General features: G+C 41.8%; 1 protein-coding gene and 1 long non-coding RNA gene across 6 annotated transcripts in view; one reads left to right on the top strand and one right to left on the bottom strand.

The window, feature by feature from the left end:
• Nucleotides 1-24,493, top strand: part of LOC133121602 (piggyBac transposable element-derived protein 5-like) — a 72,306-nt gene that overhangs the window by 12,464 nt on the left and 35,349 nt on the right. For all 5 annotated transcript variants that reach the window (XR_009708020.1, XM_061230905.1, XM_061230904.1 and 2 more), the window contains 4 exons: nt 4,338-4,765; nt 6,808-6,942; nt 12,733-12,913; nt 16,231-16,428. Coding sequence is in view for 4 of the 5 variants with exons in the window: in XM_061230905.1 (XP_061086889.1) it covers nt 4,338-4,765; nt 6,808-6,942; nt 12,733-12,913; nt 16,231-16,428 (942 nt within the window). In the remaining variant the exon portion in view is untranslated. The remainder of the gene's footprint in view (nt 1-4,337; nt 4,766-6,807; nt 6,943-12,732; nt 12,914-16,230; nt 16,429-24,493) is intronic.
• On the bottom strand, nt 12,405-15,167 carry LOC133121604 (uncharacterized). Its single transcript, XR_009708021.1, has 2 exons — nt 15,058-15,167; nt 12,405-12,888 (listed from the first exon to the last, which is right to left on the bottom strand). It is a non-coding gene; the product is annotated as an uncharacterized LOC133121604 (long non-coding RNA).

Below are 24,493 nucleotides of genomic sequence, written 5' to 3'. Positions count from 1 at the left end.
GAAGAGGTGTGTCTTCAGCTTGCGCTTGAAGGTGGGGAGGGATTCTATAGTTCTGACCTCAACGGGGAGTTCGTTCCACCACCGTGGAGCCAGAACAGACAGTAGTCGTGAGCGTGAGGTGGAGGTTCTGAGAGGGGGAGGTGCCAAGCGGCCTGTGGAGGCTGAACGAAGAGGTCTGGCAGGGGTGTAGGGTCTGATGATTTTTTGCAGATAAGCTGGGGAAGACCCTTTAACTGCTTGGAAGGCTAGCACCAATGTTTTGAATTTGATGCGAGCCATGACAGGCAGCCAGTGGAGGGAAGTAAGCAGGGGGGTGACGTGTGAGTATTTGGGAAGGTTGAAGACCAGACGAGCTGCTGCATTCTGGATGAGTTGGAGGGGTCTGATGGCAGACGCTGGGAGGCCAGCCAAGAGGGAATTGCAGTAGTCCAGGCGGGACAGAACCATCGCTTGGACCAGGAGCTGGGTCGAGTAGGGGGTGAGAAAGGGGCGGATTCTCCGTATGTTGTATAGGAAGAACCTGCAAGACCGGGTCACCGCCGCAATGTTCTCGGAAAGGGACAGTCTGCTGTCCATCACCACGCCGAGGTTCCTTGCACTGGGTGACGGCGTGAGTGTGGTATCCCCGAGGGAAATGGAGAGATCCAGATGGGGAGAGGTATTAGCAGGGATGAATATCATTTCAGTTTTACCTGGGTTGAGCTTTAGATGGTGGTTGTCCATCCAGCTCTGGATGTCCCTCAGGCAAGCAGAGATACGGGCTGAAACCTGCGTATCAGACGGCGGGAACGAGACGAAGAGTTGGGTATCGTCCGCATAGCAGTGGTAGGATAGCCCATGTGCAGTGATCACAGGGCCAAGGGAGCGAGTGTAGAGAGAAAAAAGAAGCGGGCCAAGGACTGAGCCCTGGGGAACTCCTGTGGCGAGGGGCCGAGGTGTCGATACCGAACCGGCCCAGGCAACCTGGAAGGAGCGACCAGAGAGGTAGGACTCAATCCAGTCCAGGGCTGTGCCACAGATGCCCGTTGCTGACAGGGCAGACAGGAGGATGGAGTGATCCACAGTGTCGAAGGCAGCAGAGAGATCTAGAAGAATGAGGACAGAGGAGAGGGAGGCTGCTCGTGCGGCATGAAGTGACTCACTGACGGAGAGGAGCGCAGTCTCTGTCGAGTGGCCCGATCTGAAGCCAGACTGATGGGGGTCTAGCAGGTTGTTGTTAGAAAAGAAGGAAGAAAGTTGAGTAGAAGCGGCTCGTTCTATAGTTTTAGAAAGGAAAGGAAGAAGAGATACCGGGCGGTAGTTCTGGATGATGGAGGGATCCAGGGTAGGCTTTTTTAGCAGCGGAGTGATGTGGGCCCTCTTGGAGGATGCCGGAAAACAGCCGGAAGACAGGGAGGAGTTGACAAGGGAGGTGACAAATGGGAGAATGTCAGGTGTGATAGTTTGGAGAAGAGAAGAGGGGATAGGGTCAAGGGCACAGGTTGTAGGGCGGTGGCAGAGCAGGAGTTGAGAAACATCAGAGTCTGTAAGGGGGGAGAAAGTGGAAAAGGAAGGGATGGGCCTAGAGGGGGGGAAGGGCACAGTGAGGGGGGCGGCGGTTGTAAAGGATCTGCGGATGACTGCGACCTTCTCATCGAAGAAATCAGCAAAGTCATCAGCAGCGAAGGAGGACTGAGGAGGAGGAGGCGGTGCGTTGAGGAGAGAGGAGAAAATGGAGAAAAGTTTCCGGGGGTTAGAAGCAGAGTTCTGAATTTGCGTTTGATAGTATTTTATCCCACATCTTCTGTGCTTGGTCGCTGTCACAGTCGGATTGAGCTCGCTTTTTAAAATGGTTTTCATTTTCACGTATTCCTCCAACAGTATCCACTTCCCCTCATCCGTCCACTTTGGTTTTGGTTACCGATGAGATGAAGCATCCATGGTTACGGTCAAATTTTGCTACAGTAAAACGTCAGCCATTGCTGCAAAGCACTTAACTATTTCCCATACCTAAGAAAAACGTCTAAGGGTTTCTATGCAACATTACCTCAGCATTACCTCTGATTAGTCCAATGTATTCAATTGCTTCCTTAGTGCAGGTAGAAGCTTGGCTTTTGATTGGTGTTAAGATGAAGACAAGAGTGCCAAAAAGAAAGTCAATGAAGCCATGATGAGGCTGGTAAAAAAAAAAGAAGAAGGTAAAAATAATCAGAGACATAGGCTAAGCAATAGGCTTACCAAACAAACCGTTTCTAACATTCTTAATTAGAAAGAGAGCACTGGTGTGTGTTTGAGATCATTGCCTTGCTGTGGGATGAAGCAATGTTCAATGCATTTTGGGGCATTTTATTTAACTTAAGCAGATGAAATGCTTTTGTACAATTTAGAATGAATTCTGCTGCTACTATCAGCAGTTACATTATCAATTGAGCCAGCACCTGTGGCAGCCACACTTGCCCAAACTCTCACCAACATGTTTCACGGGTGAGTTGGGAATGCTTCGGTTCTTGGCCAGTTCCTTTTAGCATCCACACTTTGCTCTTGCCATCACACTGATACTTGTCAATCTTGGTGTCATCTGTCCACAAGACCTTTTTCTGGAACTCTGCAGGCTCTTTTAGGTATTACCAAACTAATGGTTTGCATCTTGCAGTATAGCTTCTGTATATCTGTTTGTGAAGTCTTATGCAAAGAATAGTCACTGACAAATCCAAGCCTGTCTCCTGAAGAGTGTTTCCGATCTGTTGGAAAGGTGTTTGATGTTTGTTTTTTTTTCCCATTATGTTGAAATTCTTCATTAGCTGTAGAGGTCAATTACTGGGCCCACCACTTTCTTCTTAATGATGTTCCAAACAGTTTTTCTCAGTCTCATAATGGCGTCATTGACTGTCATTGGCAGAACTCTCGTCCTTATGTCGACAAACACCAATAACAGACTCCAAATGCAATCAAAAGCTTAGAATCAAGACTAGATACTGAAAGCTTTCTTATACATGCACAAAGGAAGCAAAGTAATACACATGACTAATCAGAAACAGTTGAGAAGCCAACTGTCCAATTACTTTTGGTCATAAATAATGGGGGTACTTTGTATAAAAAGAGATGTAATTCCCACAAGGTTCACCTGATATGGATGTAAATGCCCTCAAATTAAAGGTTAAATTAAAGTCTGCACTTTAACCTTATATTAATTTCAAATCTAATATGCTGGAGAGGAGAGCAAAAGGAATAGAAATTGTACCACTGTCCAAATTCTTACAGACTGCACTGCATGTGTTAATTAAGAACAATACCAAATAAGTGTACAACTATAAAAAATAAAAATTAGTGTATTGTACAAAAGTGTGTTTCCACAAAATTCATGTCAATGTTTTGAACATGTTGTATTTCTAATAAAAATGATAAAATAAATAGTAGTTTTTATAAAAGCTTATAATTTATAAATAAATTGATATCTTTAGCAAGCTAAAGATCACAATATGTGAATGATTACAGGGCTCCAGAGTGACTACTTTCCTGGTAGTGTGAGTAATAAAAATTTTTTTAAAAGGCGACTACACCGGTGCGACTACAAGGTTAATCAACGTTTATAATTATTTGCTCTTTTGTCTTTCATTCCCCCAGCAAATTGCACAACCCCATATCCATCTGTAATCAAAAGAGAATCCACACAAAGTCAAAGAAAATATGATAAATGAAGATAAATTGGACAAAATGAGAAAATAAAATAGTAGCAGCCTTTTATAATTGAAGAGAGAGAAAAAAGGGGCCAGTTTAGTTCTGCGTTATGAATGTTGAGGTTTTGCACATTATTGACTTTTCTTTGATAAAATGCAATATTAATTAATATTTATGAGTGGGGGTGGGTGGCCAAAACTGTTGGTAACCACTGCAAAATGTAGCAAAATAATGACGTCACAAGATGTTGTGATTGTGGCACCAGTTAGTCCAAAAAGTTAGTCTGGAGCCCTGGATTGTATGCTTTTTAAGAGACTTCTGGGGGGTGACATGGCTCAGGCAGTAAGCGCAGTAGTCTGGCAGTCGGAGGGTTGCTGGTTCGATCCCCCGCCCTGGCTGTGTCGAAGTGTCCCTGAGCAAGACACCTAACCCCCAAATGCTCCTGACGAGCTGGTTCGGGGCCTTGCATGGCAGCCAATCGCCGTCGGTGTGTGAGTGTGTGTGTATGAATGGGTGAATGGAGAAGCATCAATTGTACAGCGCTTTGGATAAAGGCGCTATATAAATGCCTGCCATTTACCACTTACTTCTGTCATACAACAGCACTATTTTTATGGTTTGTATTACCCCAGTTACCAGCTGTGAGCAATGTACGTTTTTTCCCCCCCCTTTTTCCTCAGGGCCCACACAGAAGATGCCAGCTACAGCTTCAGTGGTTGACTTCTTCCAACTGTTTGTGCCAGACAATGTCATCCAGAACATGGTGACGCAGACCAACATGTATGCCAAGAAGTACCAGGAGCGCTTCGGGAGCGAGGAGGGCTGGCACAATGTGACAGTGCCTGAGATGAAGGCCTTCCTCGGCTTTGTCATCTCCACCAGCGTGCACCGCTGCGAGTCAGTGCTCAGCATCTGGAGCAGCGGCTTCTTTGCCAACAAAAGCATTGCGCCCAAGATGAGCCAGGCTCGCTTCGAGAAGATCCTCAAATACTTCCACGTGGTGGCCTTCCGCTCCAGCCATGGTAGTCAGGGCCTCTACAAGATCCAGCCCTTCCTGGACTCCCTGCAGCAGTCTTTCAGCAGCACTTTACACCCTTCACAAACCCAGGTTAGCTTTCTGTTCATCGACTGCTGTTAGCATTGTGTTCTCCTGCTGAGTTCTGGTGATTATTGTTGTTTGTAAATTACAATAGCAGGCCTGTAACATGTTCTGGGTCTGCACAATATTTTAATAATTACACTATACCTGTCTATTTGAAGGGATTATTAATTGGATTCAGTTAGGGGTCTTACTGCTAAGGCACATATGCCTTTTCATCGGTATTGGGTCTGAATATTCAAATACCGGATCACTGCTGATAAACTGTAAAAATGAAAATAAAAAGTGGGAAAATAAAGGATAAGCTTTTGGTTGAATAATTTAGCATTCAGTGACATTACCCTGATTATAATGGGCCTCAAACAACAATTTGAGACCCACCCTTTTTCTTAGCCTCATAATGGCTTCCTGGACTTTCATTAGCACAACTTATGCTGACAAATGCCAAAGGCAGTCAAAAGCCTCAAATTAAGACTAGATTCTGGAAGCTCTCTTAAACTGCGCTAAAGAAGCAAGTGAACACACTAGACATCAGAAACGTATGTAAATCATTTGTCCCAAACATTATGATTTGCTGAAATAGGGGCACTGTTATTTCTTGGATGAATTTTATTAAATACAAAATACAGTGAAATGTTTCCATTGTATAATTATCTCACCTATTGTATCATCTATTCAGTGCCATCTCAGTGTCAAAGTTACTGTTGATGCAACAGATATATAGAGATTTGGTTGAATGATTTCATGTCATATAAGTGGGCTGGAAATACATTTATTCTTTATATATCTTTAACCCCTTAAGTATTACCCCTTTTCTTTACTCAAGCTTGAAAATGACATACCCAAAATAAAATGGCTACTATTCTTGAACCCTTCTCACTACTGGCATAATCCGGAAATCTTTTGAAAGGTAACCCTTTGGAGTTTGGTTTGTTTTGAGTCATAATTACCCAAGTATGACTAAATCAAAGTTACAGAAGCTAAAACACAGTGGAAGTTTTAGCCACTGTTTTTGAGTGGATACAGATTATTTTGCCGGTGCTTGGCGCACTTAGAACCACAATAAGATCCACACAGCTGTTGGGCCCTTAACCCTCCTGTTGAGTCTAACAACTGTGCGTCGCTTTGGATTAAATTGTCTGTTAAATGGAATACTGTATTTTTTGCTCACGGATGGAGATCATGCCTTTACTGTACAACTGGATTGAACTGTGACGCTTTCAAATGGTATATCCTGTTACAATAGAGATTGAAACTTGCACCTTTAAAGAAGGAATGAATGCACAAAAAAAAACCTGGGCCGGTGAGACTTAAGGGGTTAATACACAAAGACAGATAAGAAAATATCATTGCACATAATTAAACACACCGTAGATGTCAATCAGTGAGGCCATAATTAAACACTGATGAAAAATCTGAAATCTAAAATAAACAGCCCAAAGGGACAAAGTTAACGCTATCTTACCAAAACGACATAATGGGCTATAGTAGCTAGTTAAAACCAGTGCTTTTATTGGTTTCCCTGTTCTGGTTTTCTGAAGCCCTCTACATGACCTGAGTAAGCTCTGGGATTCTGTGTTCAGACTATGCTCCTGGCATTCAAAGTGACGTTCCTTAGCCAGTCCCTCAGCCAGCCAGTTGAAAGTGAATGGGTACTCCAAACAGAAGTAACAGGAAAGGCACAGGCATCCATTGCCGGTCACATCAACAGTCCTTTGGCTGGACTATAAACCGGTCTTTTACAGGAGAGGGCTGCCCCTCGGAGCCCTGGGGTTCTAGCTGTGGACCATTTACATTTCCACCAACTTCCAGAAACAGATCCTTCCACAGCTGCTCTGTACCTTGTAGCTCCTGCACATGTACTCTGCCCAAGACACAGCTGAACTGTGAACAGTCCCCAGGTTCTGTCCACACTCTGTGAGATGGGGTTTAGATAGAATGATAGAGGATCAAATCTCACGGGGTGTATTTTTGGTGGGACAGTGCACTGCCTTGTACCCTTGAGGAAGGCTGAATTCTTGAGTTCTAACTGTGCAGGTGTGTACTTCCAGGTACTGCACGAACCCCTGATTGATGAGGACCCTGTCTTTATTGCCACGTGCATGGAGAGGGAGCTGCGCAAGAGGAAAAAGAGGAAATTTAGCCTGTGGGTGCGCCAGTGCTCATCCACAGGCTTCATCTGTCAGGTAGATCACTTGTAGGTAGATCACAGGTTTGCACTTGTAAATCGCTTTGGATTAAAAGCGTCTGCCAAATGACAAAAATGTAAATGTAAACGTCACAGCTGACAGACCTGATAATCAGACCTCTCTGATCTTTTCACATAGACCCCTTTAATTCAGGTAACAATCCGGTTGAAGTGTTGAAGGACGGCCAAAAGGCATCCATGTAACTCATTATTCCAATGAAACATATTTCCACATTCTATCCCTCAAACTGGTCGACCAAGTCTAGAAACATGCCCTGGTATAACGTTAATGATATGATAGCTCTGCGATGGGCAGGATCAAACTAACTTGTGTCCTCCACAAAATGTAACAATCCACAATTCTTGACAGTGAGTGTGTTTTTCTTTAACGTTGTCTCTGTATGGAGTTACAATTAGCTAAGATTACCCTCCTCAAGCTGACAGGCTAACGTTATGTTAGCGTCAATCTGTCTATGCTTGGTAAAGCTATTTCCAATATGAGTTTCCAGTTCACATTTTCTCTGTAATGGCTTGCCGTGTGTACTCCAAAAAGTAAACATGGGAAGCTTAAAAGCAAATTATGAGCTACATTTGCTGTTAGCTATCCAGTCTTTTTGAAGACACACATACAATTTATGACCTATTGTACATTTAAGTATAGGTCTAATGTTAGCTACTACTAGCTCACTTTTCAAAGCCATTGTCAGCAAAGTCTTAGTAGCGTTCTGCTAACCGGAAAATGCAGAAATGTAATATGTCTGACCATTGGAAAGGTAGCCTATCTGGTTATCATTTCACTTTATATGTCATATCCCTAGTTCATGTTACTCTGTCCGCAGAAAATAAAATGCTTTAAAACGCGGCTCAATTTACTGAAAAGGAGATGGACTGATCGGTCAGTGTTTCCGCTAGTCTACAGTGACCAATATGGTGGGACAATAAAGGCATTTATTTAGAAAATGTGTGTTTGAGACACAGTCATCCAAGCTATTGCAGTGGTGAGCGTGCATCGCCAAAAAAAGAGAGGTCTTGCCAAGGTCTTGCCAAATTCCATCCCAAAATCGACTAAAAATATAATGTTCCATTTAGTTGTTTTAAACGGATAAGAGAGATCTTATTTGAACATGTTTTGTTCATTTTCACTCCCAGGATTCAGGCTGTGAATATTTCCACCGCGACTATCAAAATAGCCCAATTTGCCGTGATAACCGCGGACATGGCAACACTGGAGGCTCCCCCATCGCCTAACCAAAAAACTTGGGGGACGTTTCATACGGAGTTCATTTTGTCAGAACATCTGGGCTATGATGCCAATGGGCGACACGGTAACGGGCTTAACCTAGCAAATCATTTTCACAGATAAACTATAGAACCAACCGTGTCCGTGTGACAAACTACGCAATGTTATTATAACAGGCAAATGCTGCTGTTCGACATCAGATTTGCTATTTCGTATTTTTCTTTTTAATCAATTTTCATTTCTGAATCCATTTTTTGTTAAGGCGGCCCGCTGCGGTAAACACTGAATATGCTAGATGCGGTGTTATAACTTTGCCAAGATCATCATAATAATAGTCAATCATAATAGCTAACTAGGACATTAATAATTCTATCCATGTTCAGGCTTGTAGACTCATCAACATTTCAGGCTTGTAGACTCATTCAACTTGTCAGATAAACATTGCCACTGCCGTGTATGAGTTTCATGTCACACACAGTGCAGAAACAATAACCAGCTTCACAGAGTTTCTTGCACCAAGTTTTAAGCGGTTGCCCGTCCCCACCATTTTCTTCAACACAAGCCCATCTCCATTCATTTTTCACTCCACTCTCAATTAGGCTTATGTCTTCATGAGTTTGAATGAACTTCGCTTCCATGTTCCATGCTTCCATGTCCATGACACGGTGACTGACGGACTGACTGCTCCCTACTCATTGATGACAAACCTGCCTTTCTCGCACACCATTGGTAATTGAAGACCTTGTTAAGACAGTAGCATGTCTAAATATAACTTCGCTGATTTCGTGCAAATAACCAAAATTTTGTGTGCGGCCTAAGGGAAACATTACAGATGTTGTTAATATTAATTCATCACGACAAACAATAACTTAATGTAATATCAGCAAGGCAAAGGAGCTGATGGGGGCATTTCCAGTTTGCTTCATCCACCCCATTCCCGCCAGATGGCTTATATGTGTGTGGCCACTATTCAGCTACACGCCCTCCCCCAATCCAAATTCACTCAAAATTCCAATAGGATTTCATTCACCGCCATCAGCAGTGAGAGCTGAGTAGTGAGATAGTAGCCCATTGTTACAATATTTGATATTAAACAGTCAAGAAAACAACTGTTAATGTACTTATATTACAGAATGATGAAGGGATATGCAAAGATGAAGGAACATGCAAATGACTCGATGACTTCTTTTCCTGTGCATTTTTCACATTTTATTATCAGCAATAGCAATGGCACTATTACTGTATAACAGCAAAGATAAATGAGCACAGATAGCTTACTAATAAGCCTACTCATCCTACCAGAGCGGAATTAATAATATCCCGCTTGATAGCTGTTTACAGCAAACCAAGTATTTTTTTACTACATTAATTAAATTCTGCCTTACTCCATTTAATAAATGTGAACTGCAATTTGATTACTGAATCTAACATTGAATCGCCTCAGATAACTGCGTTTTGGGGGCTCGATACGAAGCAATGTATTTCAAACTCTCATAGTGTAACCTATGCTGTCTTTTATTAGCAGAGAAACTGGCAGGGCAGTTTTGCAGATAAATAAAATAATCGTAATAATACTTGGATTTACTTGCTTTCTAATAATGGCAGCACAATGAAACATTAAATTATATAATTGGTCAAAGTTCTGTTGAAAAAGCACAAAGAAACGGTCAATGTTGAGGGCCGTAGATGCAGTGGTCGGCCAAGGAAACTTAGCGCAGCAGATGAAAGACACATCATTCTTATTTCCCTTCGCAATCGGAAGATGTCCAGCAGTGCCATCAGCTCAGAATTGGCAGAAAGCAGTGGTACCCATGTACACCCATCTACTGTGGGGAGAAGTCTGGTCAGAATGGGTCTTCATGGAAGAATTGTGGCCAAAAAGCCTTACCTCCGATGTGGAAACAAGGCCAAACAACTCAACTATGCACGAAAACACAGGAACTGGGGTGCAGAAAAATGGCAGCAGGTTCTCTGGACTGATGAGTCAAAATAAATATTAAATATTTGGCTGTAGCTGAAGGCAGTTTGTTTGCTGAAGGGCTGGAGAGTGGAACAAGAATAAGGCAACAGTGACGCATGGTGGAGTTTCCTTGCAAGCTTGGGGCTGCATTTCTGCAAATGGAGTTGGGGATTTGGTCAGAATTAATGGTCTCCTCAATGCTTGAGAAGTAGGCAGATCTGGGAAGCATCTGATTGGCCCCAAATTTATTCTGCAGCAGGACAACGATCCTAAACATACAGCCAATGTCATTAAGAACTTTCTTCAGCGTAAAGAAGAACAAGGTGTCCTGGAAGTGATGGTATGGCCCCCACAGAGCCCTGATCTCAACATCATGGAGTCTGTCTGGGATTACATGAAGAGACCGAAGCATTTGAGCCTGCCTAAATCCACAGAAGAACTGGCTAGTACTCCAAGATGTTTGGACAACCTACCTGCCGAGTTCCTTCAAAAATTGTGTGCAAGTATACCGAGAAGAATTGATGCTCTTTTGAAGGCAAAGGGTGGTCACACCAAATTTTGATTTGATTTAGATTTTTCTTCTGTTCATTCAGTTCTTCTGTTCATGCATTTTGTTAATTGGTAAAAATTAACTATTAACATTTCTATTTTTGAAAGCATTCTTATTTTACAGCATTTTTTCACACCTGCCTAAAACCTTTGCGCAGTACTATACATACATGTTATCCTCATAAAATTAACCATAAACCTAGACTCTTGCAGGTTTGTTCTAAAGACACAGCAACAAGCCTGTCTATTTTCCATCAGCACCTTGGTCTGGTATTCTACATTTTCAAGTCTTTTGGAATGTTTGGCTGTCTTCTTGGATTTTGAGCATTCTGGAGTTTGGTATTTTCTTTCATCCATTTCCTTTGTGAATGTAACTTGTCTGTGTCTGTATCCTTCATTGTTCTAAGGTAGATGAACCACATTCTTTAGATTACACATGTATATTCTTTGTGAACTAAATAAATGTCTTGATTTTTACCTGATTGCAAGTTGTGCATTTTGATAAAGGTTGATCTGCCTATCAAAGAAATTGGTGATTTAATTGTTCATTGATATTTTTGATAGTAATGACCCAATTAAATGAATCAGTATATTTTAAATGTTGGTTAACTGAAGTGAATTGGTATTCAGAATGCCGGACATTAATGGTTAAAACTGCTGGATTCAGGAATTGTCTAGATTGGGCCTTAAAGGTACAATCAGTAAGATTTTCCTTTCCTATCACTGAAAAGGGCGCACTGACATGTTGACCCTCTGCCTGTGTTTATCGTCCTAAAATTCTGGTTTCAAAATATACAGTTGACAGGCCATCACTCTGTACCAAACTATTTCACAGCTGTACAATAATTCAAGCTCATTGGTTGAAAATTGGTTCTAATTGCCACAGCCAATGGCATGGGGGCTTATTCTGATTGTTCGCGTGTAGCTGCCCAAATTGCGCTCCAGACAAGCTATCACTGAAACTCGGTATACTATTGCTTATCATTCAAGCCAAGACTACATATCTAGTTATAAAATAATACCAGGTTGCTATCGGTAGCAACAAGCAATTTAGCCATAGTTAGCTCAACGAATTTACTGAGGCAATACGAACATAGTAGTGAGGGTTGCAAGCATTGTTGCACATGCGTTGTTTTTCAGGTGGCTATTTGTAAATTCTTAAAAAAACTTAAAAAAGACAAAACATATAAATAGTGTTGTGCAGCACACTAAAGTCAACATTTCATAAAGTCACCTGTTTGGCGAACATTTTCTTACTAGAACACTACAAAAGACGGCAGGCTCGTTTGTCACTGTCAACTTTCCAGTGCATGTTGTGGTTGAGGGTGTTTGTTGCTGCAATTCCTCTCTTGACCATTACCTTTAAGTAGTTATATCCTTAATCTACGATTGGAACAAGTTCATACAGCAGTCTCCTGACATGCGCAAGAGAGAAGTGAGGAAAATAACAGCAGGCAATAGTTTTTACTGATCTGAGGGGGAGGAACCAGGGAGGAACTGGCCTATCACGAAACAGTGTTAACTATATGTTACACATTTGTCACTGATGTACAGCTACTGCAACCAATATAAAGAATAAAAGTAAAATAAAGCAGGCCAATTCTTTGATCGCAGATAATGAACCCAATTACTCGTACAACATTAGTTTTCAGAAAAAAGTCAATACTCGTTACAAGTACTCGTATGAAACAAATACTTTTCTCACCGCTAATTTAGACCACCGCGATTTACAACATTTATTTGTGAATAAAGACTGGAGTTAAAGATGTGCAAACATCAAAAAGGTTTCTGCTTTCTGATTAATTTTAGAGCATTTTCTCTTTTATTTAGTCTGTGTTTGTTGTCCAACTGAAAAATGTTCAAACCAAAGAAAGCTTTATCATACTTGAAATTACGTTTTTTTTTTGTTTGTTTTGCACTGTGCTTTGCAAATGATCACTCTCAAACACTTATCCACTGGAAATGAACACTTGCAAAGCAGAATACAGTATTATCTGTCAGGTGTGTTCGTCCATCTTATCACATTATTTCCTATCCAGATCTATGTCCACTTGAAGGAGGGTCCAGGTCCAGACGGCCTGGATACACTGAAAAACAAGCCACAGCTGCACAGCCTTGTGGCCAAACAGCTGTGCCAGGACCTGTCAGGCCGCAACGCCATCATCTTCACTGGACCCAGCATCACCAGCCTTCACCTGTTCCAGGAGTTTGAGAAACAAGGTACAATTCTTGATGAAACTTATTTTGCTCTACAGTACTGTGTAAAAGACTGAGACACCTTGTTTCAGATCTTTAGACCGAATGTAATATTACACAAAGGGAACCTGAGTAAGCACAAAACACATTTTTTAAATAACTATTTAATTTATTTATTTGAAAATCAATCACCCCTATCCCCCCGATGAAAAAGTAATTGTCTCCTTAATCTTAATAACTTGTTGCACCAGCTTTAGCAGCAATAACTGCAATCGAACACTTTTTAGGAATTTTAACCCACTTCTCTTTCGAGAACTGCTTTAATTCAGACAAATACATAGGTTTGGTATGCCATGAAAAAAGGGAATTCCAGAAGAGAAGTTGTTGTATATCAGTCTGAGAGGGGTTACAAAGTCATTGTTAAGGCTCTGAAACTCCACAGAACCACAGTGAGAGCCATTATCTTCAAATGGAGATCACTTGGACCAGTGGTGAATCTTCCTAGCAGTGGCCAACCTGCCAAAATTCCCCAAGCCAGGAGCAGTGAGAGCAGGAGGTGATGCATGATGCCAGAAGAACAGCCAAAGACAGCCTCTCAAGCCTCAGCTAATATAATTGCTCATGACTATGCAATAAGATAGAGACCGGGCAGAATGGCAAGTTGAGGATAGCAAGTTCAACACCATTGCTAACCAAGAGAAGCATCAATGATTGTCTTACAGTTGCAAAAAAGGATGGATGATCCCTGCTGCTTTTGGGATAATGGACAGAGGAGTCAATGTGTAACGTTTTCTGGCATAAAGCAAATACCGCACATCACTTTAAGAACATCATTCTAAAAGTCAAACGTGGTGGTGATAGTGTGATGATGTGGGGATGCTTTGCTGCCTCGGGACCTGGGAAATTTGCCATATTGAAGGAATTCTGCTCTGTACCAGAAAATTCTTAAGCAAAATGTCTGGTCATCTGTCCGGTAAAAAAAAAGCTGAAGCATAATTGTGTTATGCAGCAAGACAATGATCCAAACACTAAAGCCAGTCCACATCTGATTGATTGTAATTCATCAAAATTTCATTTTAATTTTGTGGTCTAGACAAAATCCTGACTTCAATCAAATATAGATGCTGTGGCAGGACCTTATAAGAGCAGTTCATGCTTAAAAACCAACCTACTATCATTATTAAAGTAATGTTTGGTTGCAGTTATTGTTGCCAAATCACTTTGCTACCATCACTGCTGCAAAACCCTCTGTAAATTATTGATGTGATATATGATATGAGAGCCTATGATCCTGTGGCCAAAGCCTTCCAGGTTCTGGTCAATGTACGGTAGCAGAAAAAAGGGCAACAGGATGCTAGGACACACAGGCGAGAGTATTGAGTAGAAGTCTATGGAAGTTATACTCACCTTATACAATATAATTTTATAAAAAATGGAGTGTCCATGGGGTGGCCCACAAAACAAGATATAATATGCATATCCCATATATTCCTTTTATAAACAAACAATTTAACATTGTTATAATATACCTCAAGAACTGGAATAACCTTGAACAATTTGGATAGAATAATTTAGCTTAATGCTTAATACAAATGCTAGCTAGGTCTATCAGGTTGCTTTCCCTCAAGGGCTGTGCTGCCCTTAAAGCTGAATCATTGGCAGCCAGCTAAACCCTTCCCTCCATTAAGACTCTGAAGACAGGCGATCTTTAGTCCACAGGTTTATTGATGAAAAGAACAGGGTGAAAGTGTGAATAAACCAGCATAATAATGCTTATGACTACGTGCACATTACTGTAAATAAATCCTAGACTAATGTTACATTCTCTTTTTACTTATTTACCATTGTGTCTTATAATCACGTGCTTGTATTTTAACAATAAATCATAAACCATAGCAATGTATCATGTATTCGTTACTTTACAGTTTTTAACTATCTTAATTACTATTTATACTGTCATAAAATCACTTATTTATTCATTACCGTAGAAGTCATGAATTCAGAGCCCAATAAAACACTAGCTAGTATAGAATGAGCTAGCACAAACTTGTGGCTAAACTAGCAAGATAGCTACTGTAGCTAACATCACATAAAAATTTACACAAAACGACTCAATGGTCACAAATAATGCATTCTGAATGAAGACATATCAAGCTACAGTTACCTACCAACAATGCAACAAAGGGGGCAAAATATTTGCAGGATGTTCGCTGGATACTGAGCAGATCCAATGTGGATATTCTCCATGCCACAAAACTTACTTCCTCACTAAATGGGCTATGGGAAGTCACATGACTTCACTGTTACTGCTCTCAGCGCTGACCACTAGATGGAGCCAAACACGTGTAATTAAAGCAGATAGCAATACAAGTAAATGAGTGATAATGAACGTAATTGACAAAATACATTTACTAATCAGCACAAGGGCATTCTTGCTTATTAATGTATCAAACAGTTGATTTTGACAACCAATATTTTGGGTATGTCTCTGATTTGATTTATTCTGATTTTTCAGTCTCATGATGGCCTGTTATATTGGCATTGACAGTTCTTTGGTCCCTATGTTAAGAGACAATAGCCCAGACAAATAGCTTTGGATGAACTAATGATGCAACAAATGATGCCAAATGATTTATTAACAAACATATTAATGAATATGTAAGTTAAATATTTCAGTTTTAGTGGATAGTGCCACCTTTCAGGTACCACCATGCATGCACCAGCATGCACTACCCCATCTACAGGGAGCACAATACATCTCCCCTACTAAACGGGAGTATCGGAACCCCCAATACCTAGAAGCAGATCAAAACAACAGGTGGTAGTTGGGATGGTGGAGGGTGAGCGCAATTGTGTAAAGCATGCGAGCACGCAGAGGCAGCGTAGGCAATGAGCCAAATAGCCTGACTGTTGGTTTAAGAAAGGTGCTCCGAGGTGATGTTGTGTTAATGTGATTTGTTGATTATGGAATGCGTGTGACTGTGATTGCTGAAGCTGACAATTGGTCAGCTTTGGTAGAGTTCCCTGTCCGAATCTGCTCTGGGCAATCCATCCCCATGCTTATTCTATGTGTAACGATCATATTCATTGATTCATTTCAAATCCAATATGCTGGAGCCAAACAACAAAATTTTCTCACTGTCCAAATACTCTCAGACTGCACTGTATGTTATGGGTTTGCAATAAAAAAACCTCCCCATCCCAAATGCAAGATGAGATCTACAATATGGTCTACCATCCAGCGGTTCCTGGCTCTGGGCTCAGTCCATTTTGCATTTTGCTTAATTTTTGTCAGAGAATATGTTTACATGGATTAAGGCTTGTGATGCTCTCCCCTGCAGACATCTACTGCTGTGGTCTTCTGAGCTCCAGGAAGAGCGACTGTACTGGCCTACCCCAGTCTATGCTCAGCAATTCTGAGGTTCTTCAGCACAGGGGCCAATCCAGGACAAAGATGAAAGGCAACATGTCTCTGATCTGCTGGTACAACAAGGGCAACTTCCGCTTCCTCACCAATGCCTACTCACCCAGCAAACAAGGTAAGACTCTATGGAACGTCTGAGGGACTGTTATGCTGACACTGACTGAGGCATTGTCTCTGATCCTAAAGCAGATACAGATGAGGCGATAGCTGTTGTATCAGAATATATTAGGTTTTGTGAAAAAGCAGTTATCCCTACAAAAACCATAAAGATTTATGCAAATAATAAACCATTTGTAACTAAAAACTACATTTTCTCCTAAATAAGAATCGGGAACCAAAGAACAAGGTAAAAATGCACTGAAATTAAAAGTTAGAAGATGTAAGTTTGAGTATAACGATAAAATAGAAAATATGTTTAAACAGAGATTCAAAAAAAGTCTGGCAAGGCATTCAAATGATTACTGGTCTGAAAGGTCTTTGTTCAAGAATGAGGCTAAATATGCAAATGAGGGGGGCAACATCACCTATTGAAACTTTTGTTTTCTGGTTCTGTATAATTTTGTTACACTGCATATATTTCACAAATGATACATACGGTACAACTACTGAACTAGTTTCATTTTAGTAACATGGTTTTGACCATCACATTGAGAGAAAAAGAAACCACAGTATTATATTATATTCAAAAACACATATATGCATATGGCTGAAAAACTGATCCAGGGTCAGGCAGGTGAGAAGTATTTTGCCTTTCATTGGATTTGCCTCTTCTAGCAGTGTTTATGCTGCTTCTTAGTTCCAAATCAAATTTGTTTGATTGAAACTTTGAAATTTTAACAAGGAAATCACTTTTAAACATCACGTTTTTAACTACCATAACTATGCAACTACCTGCTTCAGAAATTAATTACGTATTTGCTTGCTCTTGAGGCTAGTAATACATTTTTTTTTACTTCAATGGATACATAATATAAAAGTGAATAAGTGTTGTTTAATCGTGGTTTCATAATGAAAACATTGCCTACCTAAGTGATATAATTCACGCTAACCAAACTAGGGCTGGGCATGTGGTGCTTTTCATGACAAGTTGTATTCAGAATGTCAGAAGATGCGATGTTGATTGATTGAGAACTTTTTAAATTGATCATGCGTCAATCATTTTCTTGTGGATACTACTATACATTATATTTAATAGAATTTCAGTAACAAATAAATAAATGAATTAATACATTTAACACCAGCCAAAGAGAAAAGGGCACTTTTTGAGTCTGAGGGCAAAAAGGCAGGGGCTCAAGCCCCCCTTGGGCCTCATCTGTGCATGTGCCTAATGAGGGCCAGGTTCTAGATATGTGGAAAAAGATCAGTTATTGTCCCAGTTCCCAAGAAACCTGGAGTAAAGAGCATTAATGACCTATAGCCAGTGGCTCTGACTTCCACACCCATGAAATGCCTTGAAAAGAATTGCCGAATTGCAGAAGTTTAGAGGATGCAGTCATCACATTTGGAGATGCCTAAAACTCTGGCTAAAATTGTATTTGCTGACTTTGTTGAATTGATTGAGCTGCAAGTAAACACCAATCTTATTCTGTGGACGGTTGATTTTCTTTTAAGGAGATCCTAATCACCTGTCTTGTATACTGTGTTTACTAATGAGTGTAGGGCAGAGTAGCCAGCCCACCTGTTCATCAAATGCAGATGACACTGCAATTGTTGGGCTTCTCAATCAATCCCAGGGGTCACTTGACGCCTTTGAAAGGGAGATGCTAACTTTTATGGACTGGTGTGACTCCAACTTTTTAGAAATGAATGTGAAAAAAACATTGTAATCAGTTTAAAAAGAGGGATTGCTGATTACCCACCAATAGGGATGTGTATCGCTAGGATTTTATTGATACCGATACCAATACCGATACTCCTTATCGGTGCCGGTATTTATCGATACTCTTATCAATACCACGGCGTGTAATTTAGTGTATAAAATAAAGACGTTACAAGATGGTAAAAGATTCAATCGTTTTTTATTTCCACAAGGGGGGTAACACCAGCAACATCATTAAACAACTTACAGCACCTGCCTTTTAAGCCCTTAGCAAGTCAACATGTGCAGTGCGAGGTATGTCAAAAAAACGAGCAGGCAGCTCCATACAGCCTTAAAGGTAACTGTCAATGTGATAATGCTTCAACAGAACAGAAGCTTAACTTAAAATTACAAATGCTTCTCAGAATAGATGAAATAAATAAAAAAACCTAGGGAGATGACCAAAGCCCTTGCCTACATGTTCAACCCAACAGACACATACATGTAAACAGAACAGTGTAGGGGAGGCGCTTCTCTTTTTGTTAAGGAAAAGCAACATATTTACTTTCTCTGGCAGCAGCCGAGATTGCTCTGGACAGTGACGTCACGCTATACACTCGGATAAAATGCCGCTGCGCATGTTTTAAAAAAGGGTAATTTAATTACTTATTATTTTTAATCCAGCTTTACTGGCAGTCTTAAACCTTTAAGGATGTATATATAGGGAATCAATCTTGTAAATTATTAACTTAATCTAGTATTTCACTTCCCCTTTAATGATTCATACGCTCACCGTGACTTGATGAAGAAGCACTATCGGAGTCTGCCTGCACGGAGGAGGGCACGGTGTTGTTAGCGTCTGCCGGGTTGCTAACTTTAGATGCGTTGTTTAGGCAGTCAAACACGCCGCACTCCTTCAGCTTTATGCTATGGGTAGACTGCAAGTGTTTCATGATGTTGCTGGTGTTACCCCCCTTTGACGCAACTACTTTCTTGCATATATTGCATTGAGCCGAGGATTCCTTGAGTTTGATGAAGTGAGCCCATACCTTGGAGCGCTTAGCTCTTACGGCCGACATATTGACTACTAGAGAAAACAACGGGGCGCTGCGTCATAACCTGTCGACGACGGCAGTGTCATAATTACGCAACGGTTAGGTAGACTCTTAAAAAAATACCGAAAACAGTATCGTTTGTCCAGAATCTTTAGCGGTACTCTGGTACCAACCAATTAGGAACCGGTACCAAAAAATACCGACTCTCGGTACACATCCCTACCCACCAACAACCATTAGAGGGGAACCAATTGAGGGTGACTGAGTACAAGTATCTTGGTTTGGAGATTGGGTGAACTTTAGTTGGTTATCAATGTGCTAAGTCATTAGTCATTTGTATTTCTTAAGGAGACTGAACTATTTTAATGTAGACAACTTTTCGCCTCATATACATGCGATTATCTAATCAGCCAATCATGTGGCAGCAGTGCAATGCATAAAATCATGCAGATACTGGTCAGGAGCTTCAGCTAATGTTCACATCAACCATCAGAATGGGAAAAAAAGTGACTTTGACTGTGGAATGATCGCTGATGCCAGATAGGGTGGTTTGAGTATCTCAGAAACTGCTAATCTCCTGGGATTTTCACGTACAACAGTTTCTAGAGTTTGTAGAGAATGGTGAGAAAAACAAAAAACATCCAATGAGCAGCAGTACTGCAGGCAGAAATGCCTTGTTAATGAGAGAGGTCAGAGGAGAATGGCCAGACTGGTCAAAGTTGACAGGAAGGTGACAGTAATGCAAATAACCACACATTACAACAGTGGTGTGCAGAAGAGCAGTAAAAATGGAATGGAACAAACTTAATAAGTAAAAAAATAAGTCTAATAAATACCTAATAAATTACATACTGAGTGTATGTTTGGAAATCTGAAAGCACAAGACCAGAACAAACTGGGACGAGTGGTGCGAAAGGCTAGTCGGGTCATTGGGGTAGACCAGATCTCTGTTAAGGAGCTCTATGTTAAGCAAATAAACTCACACAAATTCTTGGTTATTCAAGCCACCCACTCTACGGCCAGCTGAGCAGGCACAGTCATAGGGAGAGTGGGCGGCTCCTGCAACACAGGTGAAGGACTAAACAATATCCTCCTTTATACCAGCTGCGAACAGTCTCTATAAAGAGCACTCAATCATAGCAAAAATGTGCATTTATTCCCCACGTATTATTTATTATTGTCAGGCTTCAGAACAAGGAACCCTTGTGAGTGGCAATACAGGCAGAGGTCCAATAGCCAGGCAAACAGGAATAACACAGGCAATCCAGTGGATAGTCAAGGTCACAGGCAGAAGGTGGAAAAAGAGAAGGCACTTCAGATATGCAGATAAACAAATTCGAAATCCAAAAACACAAACTGGTAAACCAAAGAGAGTCCATTACATTACATTACATTATTGGCATTTGGCAGACGCTCTTATCCAGAGCGACGTACAACAAAGTGCATATCCATAACCAGGGATAAGTTCGCTGAAAGACCCTACATTTACATTTACATTTTAGTCATTTGGCAGACGCTTTTAATCCAAAGCGACTTACAAGTGCATAGGTTCTACCACAGGTCAAAGCATCACATCCAGAACTAGGAAAATACACCTGGACTGCTGTTCTAAACATGTAGTCGTCATCCTAAGTGCAAATTTTTTTTTTTTTTTTTTTTTTTTGGGGGGGGGTTAGACAGGGATAGGGGTATCAGAAGGGGGGGGCGGGGTAAGTCAGGAGGGAGGACTAAGGTAGAGTTTGAAGAGGTGTGTTTTGAGTCTGCGTCGAAATAGGGGGAGGGATTCTGCTGTCCTGACAGTGGTAGGCAAGTCATTCCACCACTGAGGAACCAGAACGGAAAACAGGCGTGAACGTGCAGCTCGACCGCCAGGTGCCCGTAGAGAGGGAACCGTAAGGCGACCAGAGCTGGCAGACCGGAGTGGTCTAGCTGGGGAGTAGGGAGTGATCAGGGATTGTATGTAATGTGGGGCAGTCCCCTTAGCAGCCTGAAATGCCAACACTAGGGCCTTGAATCGGATGCGTGCGGCAATAGGAAGCCAGTGGAGGCCAATGAGAAGCGGGGTGACATGAGCCGACCTGGGCTGACTGGTGATCAAGCGGGCTGCAGCATTCTGGACCAGCTGGAGGGGCTTGATGGCGCACGCTGGGAGACCGGCTAGGAGGGAGTTGCAGTAATCCAGGCGGGAAATGATGAGCGCCTGGACTAGGAGCTGGGTGGCTTTCTCCGTCAGGAGATGACGGATGCGGCGTATATTATACAGAAAGAACCTGCAGGTTCTGGCAGTGGAGGATACTTGTGGAGCCAGGGAGAGGCAGTTATCAAGAGTCACCCCAAGATTCTTTGCCGTACGGGAGGAGGAAACTACAAAGTCCTCCACAGTCAGTGAGAGGTCAATTGACGGAGAGGACTTGGCAGGGATGTAGAGAAGCTCAGTTTTGGCAAGGTTGAGCTTCAGGTGATGGGAAGTCATCCACGCAGAGATATCAGCCAAGCAGGCAGAGATCTGTGTGGTGATTTGGGTGTCGGGGGGGAAGGAAATGAAGAGTTGGGTGTCATCAGCGTAGGAGTGATAAGAGAAGCCGTGGGAAGAGATAACAGAACCAAGAGACATGGTGTATAGCGAGAAGAGGAGAGGCCCAAGAACCGAGCCCTGCGGGACTCCAGTTCGTAGGGGTTGAGGGTCGGAGACTGCGCCCCTCCAAGTCACCTGGTAGGAGCGACCAGAGAGGTAGGAGGAAAACCAAGCGAGTGCAGAACCTGTGACACCCATCCCAGACAGCGATGAGAGCAGAATCTCAATCTCATCTCATGATACCCTAGAGGGAAGTATAATTTGAACTGCTACCTGTACAACAAAGATAAGGACGAGGGCCAATTTATTTATTTCATTTTTTTTTTTTTTAAACAAGAAACGAACAAACAGAGCAAAAGTGACCAAAGTTAACTATCAAAACACTGCTTACCTAGCCAACTAAAAAATACCGATACACAAAGCAAGTCACAGAGACAACAATTAAGGTTCACAGGGAGGTAGGGAGGGATGGGGAGAGGTGCTGCTTGAAGAGGTGTGTCTTCAGCTTGCGTTTGAAGGTGGGGAGAGATTCTATAGTTCTGACCTCAACGGGGAGTTCGTTCCACCACCGTGGAGCCAGAACAGACAGCAGTCGTGAGCGTGAGGTGGAGGTTCGGAGAGGGGGAGGTGCCAAGCGGCCTGTGGAGGCTGAACGAAGAGGTCTGGCAGGGGTGTAGGGTCTGATGATTTTTTGTAGATAAGCTGGGGAAGACCCCTTAACTGCTTGGAAGGCTAGCACCAATGTTTTGAATTTGATGTGAGCCATGACAGGCAGCCAGTGGAGGGTAGTAAGCAGGGGGGTGACGTGCGAGTATTTGGGAAGGTTGAAGACCAGACGAGCTGCTGCATTCTGGATAAGTTGGAGGGGTCTGATGGCGGATGCTGCGAGGCCAGCCAAGAGGGAATTGCAGTAGTCCAGGCAGGACAGAACCATCGCTTGGACCAGGAGCTGGGTCGAGTAGGGCGTGAGAAAGTCCACAAACAGTGGGTAAAAGAAATACAAACAGAAAATCCAGGAAGCAGTGGTCTAAAATGAAACAGGTCAGTACACTTAGAAACTGACAGAAAAAAACACTAGAATGCAAGGCGCAAGCACATGACGAGCATTGCTGGGCTGAATGGCCTGTTCTCACCATTACCCTTTGATGTTATGTTATGTAACATAATGACACATGACAATTATTTGTGTGTGTTGGATCTGAATATCTTTCCTCATTCTGTACTGTATGCTAATTTTTTTGGTTTAATTTTGTTGTGTTGGAGCCAAATTAATTTCCCCATTGTGGGATAATAATGCTTACTCGATTGCTTGTTTGACTCTCCCTCTTGAGAGGTTCAGTTTCACAGGGGTTTGGCCTGTAGTGTAGTGGTTAAGGTACATGACTGGGACACGCAGGGTCGGTGGTTCGATCCCCGGTGTAGCCACAATAAGATCCGCACAGCCGTTGGGCCCTTGAGCAAGGCCCTTAACCCTGTATTGCTCCAGGGGAGGATTGTCTCCTGCTTATTCTAATCGACTGTACGTTGCTCTGGATAAGATTGTCTGACAAATGCCAGTAATGTAATGTAATGTAGACTGATTTGCATATGCATATTAGGGTCTGTGTCGTCACAGTTTCATGTCATCACCCATCTCCTCCCCTCACTCCTCCCACCGTTATCTCAAGAATTGCGTTTTACCAATTTACACGGAAACGGGAAGGACAGCATTTTCAAATAATTCCACTCTGGAACCCGTTATCAAAAGTTAACATTTTCAGCCCTCCAAAATGCCGGTGTCAAGTAAACGAAAGGCCGAAATTCAACAAATGTGCCTTTTTCAGTAGGCACCGTTGTCGTGTAAACAGGGCCTAAAACCCGTACACGAGAGTCTATTTTGACTTAATAGGTAAAAGAGAGTATACAAGAAAAACTGATATGGTTACCAGAATCTGGGGCAACACACCTTTAAATATATAAAGAAAAATCTGACTTCCAGGCTACCTTTACATTACATTACATTACATTACATTACATTACATTAATGGCATTTGGCAGACACTTTTATCCAGAGCGACGTACAACAAAGCTCTAACTGGCTTGGTGTCTGACGTGCAATGCAACACTCAAGCACAGAATGGAGGGACAATGAGCCTTAAATAGAGCCTACCAATAATAGATCATTGGTTTGGTAATTGGACTGCACCTGGATACCAATTAACCAAGGCAGCAATCTGCACGCTTGAGCCAGAAAAACGGTAATGCCTGGAAAATTAGTTGATAAATATTACTTGAATGTTTTTTAGAAGTGTTTTAGAAGAGTCTAAAACATTTGAAACACAAATCGGTTTCTATCGTAACACTACCTTTTGCTGAGACTGAGAGCACAAATTGAAGTTGAAGAATAGATAACAAGTTTGATAACGAGAAGGAATAACCGTTGGAGAGAATGGCAGGAGCACATTACAATCTGGCAACGAGTAGACAGAGAAGACAGGTTTAAATAGAACAGATAACAAGGGAAACGAGAATCGGGCGTGCACGACAATCAGGAAGTGACACAGGTGAAACGAATGAATAAAATGAATGAACAGAAAACAGAACTACGGTGGTCACAGAGGAGAACAAAAGGCAAAATTATTGTAGAGAATTGTTATATTTGTGCATTCCCTAACCCAGTGCTTGCTAATAATGTTAATAGGTTTGATTTGGATAGCATTTTAAACCATAATTTCATGAAAGGATACATATATCAGGTTTAACCTAAATTAGC

The sequence above is a fragment of the Conger conger genome, chromosome 2, assembly GCF_963514075.1.
Source record: "Conger conger chromosome 2, fConCon1.1, whole genome shotgun sequence".
NCBI classification, from domain to species: Eukaryota; Metazoa; Chordata; class Actinopteri; order Anguilliformes; family Congridae; genus Conger; species Conger conger.
Note: the sequence above shows the minus strand (reverse complement) of the source record. Positions and strands in the feature narration are given on the sequence as shown.